General features: G+C 42.4%; 1 protein-coding gene across 2 annotated transcripts in view; it reads right to left on the reverse strand.

The window, feature by feature from the left end:
- The window catches only part of LOC112977872 (G-protein coupled receptor 176-like), a 21,677-nt gene extending 7,165 nt beyond the window's left edge, over positions 1 to 14,512 (reverse strand). The window contains exon 1 of one of the 2 annotated variants that reach the window (XR_003257674.1): positions 13,425 to 14,512. Coding sequence is in view for 1 of the 2 variants with exons in the window: in XM_026090714.1 (XP_025946499.1) it covers positions 13,421 to 13,653 (233 nt within the window). In the remaining variant the exon portion in view is untranslated. Of the gene's footprint in view, positions 1 to 13,420 lie in introns of both variants that reach the window. The other variant, XM_026090714.1, reaches the window with a different exon arrangement.
- Positions 14,513 to 14,518: the final 6 nt, after the last annotated feature.

Here is a 14,518-nt window from a genome sequence, read left to right on the forward strand (position 1 = left end):
CGCCCCAGGAATTGGGGGAATAGAAGGAAGGACCACATTTGTCAGGAAGTAAGCCAAACTATTAATGACAGAGAATAATGTGAATTGCAATGATTAATATCATAAGCAATAAAGCACTTAAAATGGCAGCAGTCCACGGCAATCTCCCACCAATCCCCAATGACAGCAAAAGACCATGAGAGGAGGATAACACAATTCCAGCATTCCCTGCCATCCCATTTCAGCTTTGCCGCTGCTTTTGTTGCTGCCATAATTGCCATTTGCATTGTCTGGCTGATCTAATGCCTTGCTGTGATAGATTACATGATTTCCTCTCAAGCCGACCTCCACTCCAGGATATTCTCCTTATTGCAGTGTTTCTATGGAAGCTGGCTGACTACAAGGCACCAGCTTTCATCCTTGCTTCCAGCTGCTAAACCTAATTTAAAGATGCTAAAAATAAAAAAGGCTTACCTGTAACAGTACTATTAGAAAAGCAAGTAACTGTACTTGCTACAGGGATAGCATTCAATTAGCTGCAAGATGGAAAGAGGTACAATACAGTAATTATTTCACAGGTATTTCTGTCAGCACCTGGCTCACTCTCAGAACATTTTGAGAACTCTTTTCCTGTCAGATACTGAGACACCAAGCACAGGAGACAACACAGAGAAGCCCATGCTCTCTGGACTTCCAGTTCAACCATTACCTCAATCATCACCTACATTGCACATCCAAACAATGCACAGTCATCTACAAATTTTGTGATGATTGAGGGGGTGGAGTAGTACAGCAGTTAACCCCACCCCACTCCCCCCAAAAAACAGTATTTTGATCATTTGGAAGTTTTTCTTTAAAGAAAGTGTGGGTACACAATACAGTTTTGTTTTTATCTGCAAAACACTTCTCATGGATATTCCCACTGGTACACATACAAACTGCTACATGATCTGCATACAGTTTCATCAGACCCAAATTATCAAAAAGAAGATCCGTCTGTAGCTCTTGTCAGGTAACGTGATAACAGTGTCGTCTCCACGAACGACCACAGAGCAAACGGCAAGTGGGGGAGCCCCAATAACCCACTCAGGGGACGGAGCCCCTGACCCGGCCCCCAGGGCTGCCACAGGGGAGCCCCCAGCCCCGTGGGCCAGGAGTGACCCCCGTCACCATGAGGCAGTGGGGGAGGCTCTCTGGGCCACCTTACAGATCAAGGGTCACTGCCCAGGGAGTACCAGGCACGTCCTGGGATGCAGAGGGAGAACATTTGGGGATTGTACGAGACTTATTATGGGATGTTTAGGGAAAGGACCAAAGGTGGGGAAAGAGAGGGTGCAAGGTGGCTTATCTGGCCATGCTCTGTGCCTGATCAGCTGTCTGTCCTGTCTACTCATTAAACTCCATTTCTAACTATTTTCTTGGCTGAGGGGACTCTATGCTGTGTGCTTGTGAGTGCATGGAGGTGTATGTGCCAGCAATGGGAGTCAACACCCCCCCACCCCATCATAGGGGCCCATGCATCTGGGCTGCCAGCAACTGGCGAGACCGGAGTAGGTGCATACTGTGCAGGTGCATGTCAGTGTGCAATCACTAGCAAACATCAAGCCAGACTAGCCGGCCATAAGTCTGGAATGGATACTGCAGAGACCAGCAGGTCTGAGCTGGCTAGTGGAAGGACCAGGAGGTCCAAGCCAGCTATGGAGAGACCGTGGGGTCTGGGGGTCAGCTACTGGTAAGGTCATAATTCTGGACCAGCTACCAGAGAGACCCACTTGCGCACGCATGTATGTGAGTGTGTGAGTGTGTCCATGCATGGGACAACTGCAGGACCAGAGCATCCAGGGGCCAGCTACTGGATAGACTGGGTGTCTAAGGCCAGTTTTTGGAGAGACCCATATTGCATACATATGTATATATATTTTCCACTAATGGTCTTTCATCCTGATCAGCCAGGGAGGGGAAGAGAAGGTGGCCACCGGTGCTGTTTGTGTGAGTGCTGTGTTTTCTGTCTGCGTTGATCCGTGTGACCAGCCACATATATATAGGTGTGTGTGCGCGCGTGTGAGCATGTGTCTGTCTGGGTGTCTGGCTGGCTATTGGAAACACATGCTCAGCTTTCCTACTGGCTGGACCGGGGAACATGGAGCTGCAGCAGCCTCAGCTCTATTGGGCTACTGGATTTGTCAATTCCTAAAAACTTAACAGCAACTTTTCTGAGTTCTGAGAAACTTACACCATTTCCCAGATCTTGAAGAACATTTCCAATAAGTGGCAAACTTACCTTTACCCACAACATTAATTTTTTTATTTGTAGGTCACCATAAATTATATGATGGAAGGCTGAACAGAAGAGAATAAAAACTCATTTAAATGTTCATGGTGCCTGCTTGTTAACAAGCCAATAAATGAGAACCAGCACCATTTAAAATTCTTCCCAAGTACTGTCAGTCACTCACATACCTCCAGCATAAAGATCAGAACAATATCAGAAAATGTGTATGTCCCCTTCCTTGCCAAACAGATTATATAAATGGCTGTTGGAGTCTTTCAAACTAGCTGCTTGGGTTCATTCATTGATATAAATAGATTCCATAATGCAATAACTGACCTGCTTTGAAAGAATCAAAATCCACTTACCACCTGCATGTAAATGCAGAAAACAAGCACTCAGCCTTGAAAATCAACAGTCTGTGATACAAAATTATAACAATCCTGACATTTCCTGCCTCATTTGACTTCAAAATATACAATATAAGATTGTATATACCAATATACAATCTATATACCAATAAATACTATATATATATAGTACACATATACCAACATGTACATATACATACATGTGTGTATGTATACATACATGTACATACATATATACCAATCCATAGAATAGACAGACAGGGCTACCTCGGTAATTCCAGGAAAGAAAATCCTGAGTACAACTTTTTGGGGTGGTGTGCTACAACCATGATACTGTAGAAATCAAAGCTAACTATATCATTTATTGAAAAGCAGCTCTTTTTACCTGCTAATCCAGTGAGGACACAACAACTAAAATCAAATGTTGTGTTTGTGTATTTTTATGTCTTCCAAAAAGTAAGAAATTCTGCAAAAGTAAATGGCTGAAATACTGATTTACTGCCTATAATATTCAATACAAAAATCTTGCTTTACCTAAACTTACATTTAAGGTCAGAATAGTCAGTGACAAGGCAGTGAGATATACACCCACTGGCATTTCAGCTAATGTCACTCACAGTGAAAAGTAAAACATGACATCTAGTTGCTTAGTTAAACAGCTCTGCTTCATAGCTGGCACTGAAGTAATCACATGGGGGCTACAGACAGTAAAATGACTGGTATCAAACAGTTTCACTCTGAATAACAACCAGTTAAACTGGAAACAAAAATGAATAAGAAGCAATGATTTTCTGATTAGACACTATGTATGTGAAGGATGTTAAGCAGCTAAATTACATGTTATGGCAACAAGGTAGAGCACAGAAAAGTTGACTGGGCAAGACACATTCGCACACACAGTGGCACACACAATGGCATGATACTTAACAGACCAAAAAAAGCTCTAAAAATACTGCAAAGCTCAAGAAAAATAATTGTCAGAGAACAGAGATTTTGAGGAATGGTGGATCCATATGTCTTTCAGTCCAGCAACTAATACCCAGCTGACCTTAAGGAGAAGGTTCCAGGGTTACATTTCAAGGGCACGGTATTTTTGTCTCAACTTCCTAAAGGGCCAAGTACCTGACAGCAAGCGCCAACTACCTTCTACAGCACCTGACAATTCATTTATCGAGTCGCTACTTAAGCCAGCTTTGCAACTGATTCATACCATAAATCATGCACAAACATTCAAAAGCCTTTAAGGATTTTAGCTTTCATAAAGCATCTGCTGGAGAAACATAAGGAAATGTAAATGAACAGCATAACAGAGCAAGAATTTATATACATTCTAGAAAGAAAAAAAGCAGTAAAGCCTGCAAGAATATGTTCTATATGGGTGAACATCCATTCTGCACAGTGATTGCAAAGTTTTATTTGATTTACCACCACTGGAACAGAAGTATTTCTACAAAACCTAATCAGAATTCTAGTATCTCATTCTCATTTCCATCAGGTACACATACGCATGGGTATTTAAAGTCAAGACAGGAAAAGGAATACTGAAAAGAAGAAAGGAGCTTACTCATATGCACATGTGGAATGGGAAGCAGTCGTCTTTATTCCTCAAGAGCAAGGACGGGATGTCCCTTGACCACCTCCCCAGGAACACTCTAGCATATAGTATCACCATAGTATCAGGCACTTACTCACATTACAGGTACAAACCATTTTCAGACTGCAAATAGTTATTTCTCCCAGTTCCTCTTTTTTAAAATGTACCACTGCTATCCAGGGAGTCCCGCAGCCAGGCACCAGAGAAGGCATCTTGCTGAAACAAAGGAGGACGGTCTCCATAGCTACAGGAAACCCCTCTTTCCCACCTCACTCCCCAAACTCAGTTTTTCATCAGTACAGAATTGTTTAGCACATCACTTGAAAAATACACAAAAAGCAAAAATGTGATACCTATCCATACAGACTTTATTAAAGAGGCAACATTAACTCAAATTACTGCTGCAGGTTTTATTATACCTGGGGCTTGGAACTGCTCATTGGAAAATGCACGGGAATACTATTACTACATGGTTATTATTACATGCAAATATTATCACTCATTATTACACTTGCCTGATGCTTCTCATTAGACTAGACTTTCTTTTCAGTCGCTTATTACTTTGTCAAACTTTAACTATTCAGGCTGATCAGCAATGAAGTTAATCTATGCAAGCTGCCTGGTTTAGAAGGTTTCAGCCAAAACAGTTCCAGCTTTTTCTAAGAGTGAGACCAGTAGAAATAAAACATCATCTTTTCCGTGCTGGAACCTTTAGTGCACTTTTTCTCCAGAGGTTCCACCCATTTTTGGAGCAGGGATACAAATTTTTTGCAGGAGCTATTGCAGATGTGCCTCCCTTTCCTTGAAAATTCATTCGGTCTAGTCTTTAACCATGTACCTGTGGTATTTTTTCCTGCAACATTCCCTGCTTAACTCTTTATTGAAGACAGCTGTGGCACACTTCACAGGTAGCTAGTCCAAGATGCAAACATTTATTCCTTATACTAGTTCACATCTGCCTTTACAAACATGTTACCTAGACTGACAGTTAATTTCAGATTATATCCCCCAAAGGATTTATGTCTTTATAGATTAGGTGCTGTAGCAATTACGTTTTACATCTGCTTTGCACAATGTCAAGATGGGGAGATGAAAACTGGTTTCAAGGACAGGGAGAGGCTGGAGCCAAGCAGCCAGTAGGATACGCTCAGGAAAAGAGGCGAGCTTGAAGCCCTGCCTCGTGTTCAGGACACAGGCAAGGCAGCAGGGGTTCACTCTCCCTTGGAAATCCGGTATCTGTTTCAAAGCACTCGGCAGAGCTCCCTGTTCTCCTTGAGGGGAGCCCTCCCTTGCATACCATCCCAGAGCGCTTAGAGCATGAAGTAGGAAACCTCTGCCCAAGAGGGGATGAATCAAACCCACAGCTTCCAAGAAAGTGCCATAACCACTAGATTATAATTCAAACTGTATCAGAACCTCCTCAGCCTCCCTAGCTGGGAGGAAAGCTGCATTTCCTTCTGTACAAGACAGATGGCTGAAGATAAAAGAGCAAGTAAAAAAAGCCTCACTCCCCACAGCCCAATCAAGGCACTGATCTACAAGGTCTGGGGAAGTTTCCTGGACTTGGAATTGTTTGGGATACATTAAGTAAAACTTGCATAAAAAGGAAGATGCATATTCAGTCTTGGAAGGGGGACACCGGCACTCAGGACATGCCTTTCTCATTATAGTTTTCATTAATGAACTAAAGTTTGATTTCTAAAGGTCTGAAAATAGAGGGGGTTTTTTAAGAAATCCATGGAGTTTTTAATCTACAAGGCTAACATGAAAACTGAACAGACTCAAATAACCTCAAGACCACACGAAGACTCTCAGATGTGGGAAACATGAAAAGAATTGAAACAACATGCTGTGATAATGGGATATAATCTCACATAAATCTAACAGGACCTGAGCATTCAGCTGCACCCATGGTACAAGCACAACCCATATAAGCTCACCCATTTAACTGTGCAGTCATAGTGATATGTAAATAAATGTAAATAATGTATGTAAACAAGCAAACTGAGGGAAAATCAGTTAAGAGAGAGAGAGGCCATATTCTGATCTGCCTCCCAGCTATTATTCCCAATTATCCTTTCCCTTCTCCTCAGAAGGATGCAAGATGATAACATCTACTCCATTTTGCCCATCTGTTTTGTCTCCCTTTCAGTCTAAGATCACTGCGCACGCTGTCTACAAGCGCCCTTTGGAGATCCTCTTCTTCAGATCCCAGACGCTCTCCCACCACTTGCCTTCCACTGGATCCAGCCTCACTCACTCCCAGTGGCCTCTGCCAGTCATAGCCAGAGCAAATACTCCCTCTTCCTGCTGTCAAAGATGTGGTGGTTGTGTTAAAGCACTAATTATTCCCTACAGATTACCTCTAATGGCAAGAGATAAATAGCCTTTATAAAGCAATATTTCTATATGCCAGATTCACCTGTGAATCTGATGTCAAAAATTCTCTTTGATAAAAGGGAAGCTATTAAAAATCCACTGGCTTTGAAAAGGAACCCTACATCATTCCAAGCCTTAAAAAAAGACAGAGAATGGAAAAAAGGCATCTTCAATTTGCCATTCATCAGTTAAGTTCTTTGCCACCTATTTAAGAGTCATTGGCCACATTTATCCTTTTTCAAACCAGTGACAACAGCAGTGGTAAAAGCAGTAACTCCATATTCACCTAAATTTAATATCTAATATTTTTTCCACAGTTAGCATGTTCAAATACTTTCTCTTCATAAACTGTTAATTCATTTTTGAATAGCAGCCAAATGGACAGAATATACTAGAGCTTTTTGTTGTTGTCTTTTCATGCTGAATGAGGGAGATGATCTGAATAGAAAAAAATACTATAATTTAAAGTTACAAATATAAATTTTTAAGTTTAATGAAAAGCAGCCTATAAATTTTGTTCTGCCCTTTTGACTTCAGACTGAAAGATCTGAAGCCTCTACTTCTTTGGACTGCAAATGGGCCATGAATAACACCAACACTATTTGTGATCCCCCCTGTGCAAACTGCCCTGCGCTGCATCACTGAAACATGTCTCAGTGCCAGTTGCAATCTTACCACACTGCTGCTAATCCTTACAGGACCCTGTGTATATTAGAAGCCAAACCAGCCTGAGATATGCCCCCAAAAATGAAAAAGAGGAGTAAGATCACTGTGTGAGCTCCATCTCTCTTGAGACGCCAAAGTACAACTATATGGTCTTCAAGATGAGAAAACAAACAAGAGAAAATTTGAGAACATCTGGTTTACACAGGGCTCTGGGTGGGAGGACAGAAAACAAAACACGCTTTCCTACGGCAGTGCAACAGAACTGCTGCCCAGCATGCTTCCTTAGGGTCCTCTGTATCTGTAGGTGCAATGCAGATACAACAGCAGCACTCTTGGCCATAGGCCTCACGTATACAGCTGGATGTAGCTACCAGTCTATTGGTCAGCATGGGGGGAAGCCAGCGGAGTCTCACTTTGCCGGCCTGGGGATCTCTTGGCAGCAAGAGCTGGTCTGTCCTTGGAAGCTCCTGAACCTCCTGATTTCTCAGCTTGCCCTGTGACCAGAAGCCCCATATACACCTGGTGACGGTTCGGACAAGGCAGCACAACGGGCGAGTCGTGTCGTCAGCCTTCAGCGCCCTGCATTGCTCAAAAGCTGCATTGCTCTGGGACACATCAATCCCTGTGGCCACAATGAATCATATCGGAGCTCAAGTCCAAGCATCCTATGGCAAGAGGAACTAACTTTCATGGACATGGGGACACCACAGGTTTTCGTTTTCTAACATTGGAATGGTACTTGGCAGTCATCTTCCAAATAAATCCCTACACAATCAGCAAAACTCACCAAATCTCTTTTTGCATTTAAAAAAGAAAAATCCCAAACAGAACTTTACTCTTCCTCAAAGAGAAATAACTTCAGAAGCTCCAAGAAAAACTGCACTTTTGTTATCAATTTGTATCACTGAAGGCGCTCTTGATAGTATGGCAATAGGCGTCAGTACAATACTGTGAAGCAGACAGTCAGCAGAAAGGCTCTGTAAGAAGAACCCAGAGGAAAAGACCAACAGGGTAACAGGCAAAACAACAACAAAAACAAAAACCCACACCCACAGAGAAAGCTTACAGCAACTACTACTTGTTTTTAATAAAGATATTAGCTTGAATAATTTTGAGAACAGAGAACTCCAATTTTTGCCTAAACAGTATTATTTAAGGCTTGAAAATGAGTACTTTTGTAATTAAACAACTGCCCATTCCATTTCTTACCTGGACTAAGCTAATTAACAGTGGGAGACACAGGAATATGGTCTCCATCCTCAAACCTCTGGCAATTTTACAGTACTACTTCTAAGCCTAAATTTGTTTTTCCCTCCTTCTTTTTACTGTTCTGTCAGCTTCACATGAACAACAGCTGCCTTTCAGTAGCAGCCATTTGAAATTGCCAGCTAAGGACCCTAGCTGGTATTATCATGAGTTCAAATCATCATTCACTTCCACATGTAACCTGACTTCATCACCTCTCCCTTTGACCGTGTCCATTTGGTGGGACAGGCAGAGGGAATCAGCCAGAAATACTGCAGGGACACAGCTTAGACAAAGCAAAACACTTCCTCCTAGGCAATAAGAAATGATCTTAGATGAGTCAGGTTTAGTCTACTAATCCAGTACAGTTCTGTTTTGAAGCAGATCTCTACCATTCTTGTTCTACTATTGATTTTTACTACCTTCTTTCAACGCAAGTTATGACACACAAAGCTTGAATCTCTTGACTCATTTTTTTCCACAGGAGAAAAACTGATCGGAAGCAGTATCGGCAGTATGCACTGCTTCTCAGGTCATACTGTTCCCTGCTGCATCATCCTGCTGGCTAGTGAAATCAGTAAGTCCTTCCCATTGATGCATGTTACTTTCCCTCATACTTCAGGTAATCAAAGTTACTGCATTACAAATAGAAAAAAAATGCAGAAGTTCACCACATTAGCTTTCAGTTTGCTAAGCTAAATAGGTGCAGTTAAGTGGTCCAAGACAAAGCCACTCATATTAGCAAGCTGAATAAAAGCATAATTATTTTAACACCTATTTTCCTATAATAACTTTTCTAAGAAGCAACAGATTTAATCACAATGTACCTGTACAATTAAGCCCTAAGCAGACTATTCAGTACAACTCACCCGGCCCCACACCAGCAATGTATCTTTTTTACACATGTACTTTTCATTCAAGAATTCCTGAAGCACACACACTCTTGATTTCAAGGAGGGTCAAGAACATGTGTGGGTCAGTAAAAGAAAGTGGTAACTAGAGGCTGATGCTCAGCAGAGGTGTCCATAACAGTATTTTTTTCTGGTGTTTGGTGCTCGCAGATCCAAGTACAGTTCAAACTGTGGAACAAGAAATACTGTCAGTAAGTGTTTTAACTGCATTTTACTCAACCCTGTTCAGAGTTGATGGCTTAAAGGCTAGGAAATGCCATTACTGTGAGAACTGTCATTGCCAGCCATGGAGCTGCACAGGAATATAGCATTAACAAGGCCTTCTAGCTTCTTACCTACTCCGTACCTCACCTTGTCCACTCAATAAATAAGTTCATCGATGTTTGCAAGGCACTTAAAGTTTCCCAGGTGAATTTCCCAACTCATATGCCCAGCTAAGCATCCCAGACTGAAATGGCTTAAAAGTTTTCAATATGCTGTAAATCCTCAATAGAGGCAAACTAAGATGCTGGCCAGGATACCTATAAACTCACCAGTTCCCTCCACCCGCCAGCCCTCCTGTCTTGTACTGAAATCTCATGGCAGGCTACAGCCAAAGGAGGGTAATACTGGTTGGGTGCAAAGTACAGAAATGCTTCAGCAGATTTCCCCCATCTTATTCCTCAGGCCTTGAACATTAAAATCATAGGTAATCTGCTAATCAAGAACTTCCACAAAGCAGTGGAAAAGGAACATTGGCAAGTCTGCACAGATTCAAAGTCTCATAAACAGCTGTTTAAAACTGTAAAATCTTAGCACAGGGTTGTCACTTCATTAACTCAGTAATTCATAAACTTATATGAAGAACTCTCATCTTTAACTGCCCTAAATTATAAGGGACTTCTAAACCAATATTTATGTTTTGTCCATTCCAAACATGGAATAATCTGATTCTTTACGAAATCAGAAATTTTTAATGACTAAAACTATAAGTTAGGAGAAAAAAAATAATAAAAAAAAAGATCTGCAAATCAGCAAGCCTCTTCTTGGTATCTCTGGTTGGTTCTATCAGTTCGATCCTCTGCCTACTGAGATCACATCCAGATTTCAGCTTTGGCAAGTTTGTGACAGTTATATAATCCTCTTTAAAAATAAATTCTAGAATCTAGTATTATTCTTATCATTACCTAAAATAATTAAACAAATCATCTGAGGATGTGCTTTCCACGTATTGTAAAGTAAACATAAAAAAAAACAGTTATCAGAGGAACTGTTTTTAACTCTGACTCTTTATTTTTCTAAACAGATATCACAAAACACTCACCCTAACACTGTCATTTCAAAACACAGGAAAAACTAATACAAGAATACAGTCTACAGTTACAAGTCCCCCCACAGGTCTGAAATTGGAGAGAAAAACATAGCGTACATCTCTCTCAAGACAAGCTACAGCTATGTAGTTTTTCTGTAGGCCAAGTTTCCAAATTAAATTTACAACTCAGTCTGTGATTCTTCCCTGGACCTCTCTGAGCTGTATATTGCTGGTTATGCCAGATCAGTATTCATTATCTAAACTGAGGCATTCACATTTGTTCCCTTTCAAGCTGGAAGCAGAAATCATTTCATTCTTTTAAAGAGGTAGTGCTATTTCATCCAGTACCAAAGTGGTTTGGGCGTTCATGAGGCTGTGGGATGCACAAGTTGCATGTTCTCCTAAACCTGAGAGGATTCAAACTCACAGATCCTACTTCTGAGGAGAGCACCTCACCACCTCATGCTTCAGGGGGAAGGACTGCCTCAACTCCTCTTGAAGGGCTTCCCCTCTGCAAAGAGGGACCTGGGACTCATTGGACCAAGGAGCTGCTTCTGCAGCTCCACTGAGGCACTCTCCTGGGGCAGCAAAGAGCTGGATGCCAGCCCACACTCAAAGGACCATGACAGGGAATAGATGAAGAGAAAAACTTTATGGAGCTTGGGCATGCAGAAACATGAGGTAAACACCAGGCTGCTCTCCCCTGCCAGTGCAGGGACAGGGCTTGGCACATGAACAAGCAGCACCTGCGGCATGTATGAGGGGTGAGCAGGCAGGCACCTAAATTCAAAGCCCTTCCAGAGCTCAGGGCTTCGGTTTCTTTGTGGCTTTGTTTCCCTCCAGCAAAGAGGGAATAACAGTACATAGGGATGTTATGGGAAGAAATACTTGCAAGGACTCTCATGTTTTCAGCTGTTATGATAGCGTGTCATAAATATTCTTAAAATAGTGTTTCAGGGCAGCAGAAAGACAGAAAAAGAAGGCAGTTTCAAAAAAAAAAAAAAAAAGTTTCCATCACTGCAAATTCACAAGGCCCACTGCCACTGTATTTGTCACTGTACTACTGCATTTTCATATTGAAGAAAACATGATTTCCTCTCCTGTTTTGTTCTATGACAGGCCTATGGAAGCTAGTGGTCTGAAAGCTTTGCCCGCTTCCCCCCCATCCTATCTGCAGATGAGCCCCTGATAATGGGCCCACATCTTTTCACATAGAGTCTACTTCTTGAAAGCAGACTACAAGAGTGCCAAATCATGACTTTGAGCAAGTCTTGTGAAATTTAGGGCTTTTTTTCTTCAATTCCTAGCTGCTGAGGGTCTGGTAACATGAGAATCTTGGTTTTATTCTTCTGATAAGTTTTAAAGTTCCATGGTCACAAAACTAAGCCTGGAAATATGACCCAAACACACACTCTTAAGGCTCAAAACCCAAAAGACAACTAAAATTCTGACTTTTTTTAGGACATTGTTGGCAATACTGGGATCAGGGTCTTAAACCTCACTTACTGTTTGCTGGCTGTCATTTTGTGCCAGGCACTATCCAACACACAACACAGTAAGTCCTTTCCACAGACTACCAATTCTCTAAACAGAAAAAGCAGGAACTATGAAGTCCATCCCCCACCACGAGAGAGAGAAAGAACTGAGGATAAAAGTCTCAATCATTTACAGTAATATCCAGTAAGTCTATCACTGAGCCAGGATCTCAGCCCTGTTCCAAGACTATCCTTACCATCATTTTAGAAATAAATGAGTTAAGTGATATTAAATACCAGGAAGCAGAAATCAATATTAGAATGAATTACTGTAACCACGGAAATAGATTCTAGCATTACCCAAGACCAAAAAAACAAAAACACACCCTTGATAATAAGAAATAACAACCATGTGCAAAGCCCTTCTGAACTCACCTGAGAGAGATGAGCACACTCTCAGTCAGGCCTTGTGTGAAAAGCCTCATCTTTTCCAATAACTAGCTTTCCCAATTGGTTAGGGGTGGCATTTTACTGAAATCCAACTGACTGATCTCCCAAACAGTGCAAACTGGTCTCCCCAAAGGCTTTTTTTTTTTTTTTGGTAAGAAATACAAATGCATTTCTAACAGAATAATTTCCTGCAAGTGCTTAGAGAGCAAATGTACAAAGATTTGTAAAATAACACAGCAGTGTATTAGTAATTTACTACCACCTGAGGTGTACAATTCTTAGCTTAAAGACAATAAGTAAGTAAGATAGCACGTGGTTATACATGTTTACAGCATAAAGTACTTCCAAAGGATTCATCTGAAATCTGCAGGACACAAATGCAGAATTTTTGTGGTGTGAAACACAAATTCAGTACGACTTATTTAAAACACTCCACCTCCTTTTCTAGGATGATCAGAGTAGATCCCACTACATTTAAAAATAAGGGTATAATCAATGCATTAATTTTTTAATCCATTTAAACCCCAATAGAAAAGTTTACTAAGAAATACATACAAGTAATGTACTGATTTTCATCTGTTACGGATGGGTAATTTTTTATAGTAGTAACTTTTGCACATCAGAAAACCATAAGGAACTTGAAATCACACACCTAAGGACCTAAAAACCTAAAACACAGCAAGCAGAGCCAGTGTGGAAGCATTACACCCATGCTGATCATCCCCCGGGTCTGCAGTCACGACCGCGACCTGCACAAACCACGGCAACAAAAAATCCCTGCAATACTCACGGACCCAGCAAAGAGCCAATGAAGATGACAACTTGCACAGCGATGGTGAAGTGCCGGTAGGTTTGCTCCCCGCTGTACTCCCCGTTTTCCAAGGCACCGATCCCGCTGCCGTTCCTCTTGTTCCAGGCGATTTGTGCCGCAGACACGTTCCTGATTTCCACAGCTCTGGTGACAACTTGATAGAGCGCGTGCTCGCTTTGGTTTTTTGAGATCCAGCTTCTGTTGTGCCCCATGGCGAGGTTTCTTTGGTGCTCCTCGCTAGTGATCACGCCTTGCTGACCCCGTGCCCGGCGACGAGGCGAGCGCGCCAGCGAGGAAACGCTCTGGCGAGTAACGCCTGGCGCGCGGAAGCATCTCCTCCGCGTTGGCGCGTCCTGGAAAGCGGGCTTGGCTCCTCATGTTTCTGCCTTGTAAAGCAGCGTACCCAGAACAGAAGGGAAGAAAATAAGGCAGGCTCTTCCTCGCTATGAGTGGCCCCATGCTTCTCACTTCTCAGCGCCACAGCATTTCCTCAGCATGTTTTACTGCAGTGAACAGGAATGAGAAAAAAACGCAGCCCGCACGGTAGTTCATCCTCCTCACCCCACCTGATTATCTCACACACACTACTATACATTAAAATAGGTCAGGAAAACTTAATAAACCGCAAGCTCTGCCCCCCCCCCTTTCCTCAGCCTTCGCATTAGCTTTTTTCACAACCTGGAGGGAGGAAAAACACCTCTTTCCCAGTGACAAATCTCCCAGAGCTCTCTTTGCTCAATCTGTCCACTTTTCCTATCGTGAAAAACGAATTAATCTCGCGGTTCCTGCTCTCTTGACATCTGGGGATAAGGAGACCCTCAGAGAGCCGTCAGAGGAGGTAAATGAATGAATGTTCAGTGGCTGCCACAGCACACCAGCTGCTTTCCGGGAAAAATTAACTCGTTTTGCAGTTCCCAGCGAGCGAGCACTCCAGCCGTCACCGAAACGAAAACCCTCCGTGTCATCCTCCGTGGCCTCCCGCGGGTGCCCCCGCGCTAGCTAGCTAGCTAGCTAGCCCCAAATCCTGTAATACTGCGCGCTCAGGCACTCGAGTAACGCAGCCGCGCCGCTCCGCTC

The sequence above is a fragment of the Apteryx rowi genome, unplaced genomic scaffold (assembly GCF_003343035.1).
Source record: "Apteryx rowi isolate R43461 unplaced genomic scaffold, aptRow1 scaffold_874, whole genome shotgun sequence".
Lineage (NCBI taxonomy): Eukaryota > Metazoa > Chordata > Aves > Apterygiformes > Apterygidae > Apteryx > Apteryx rowi.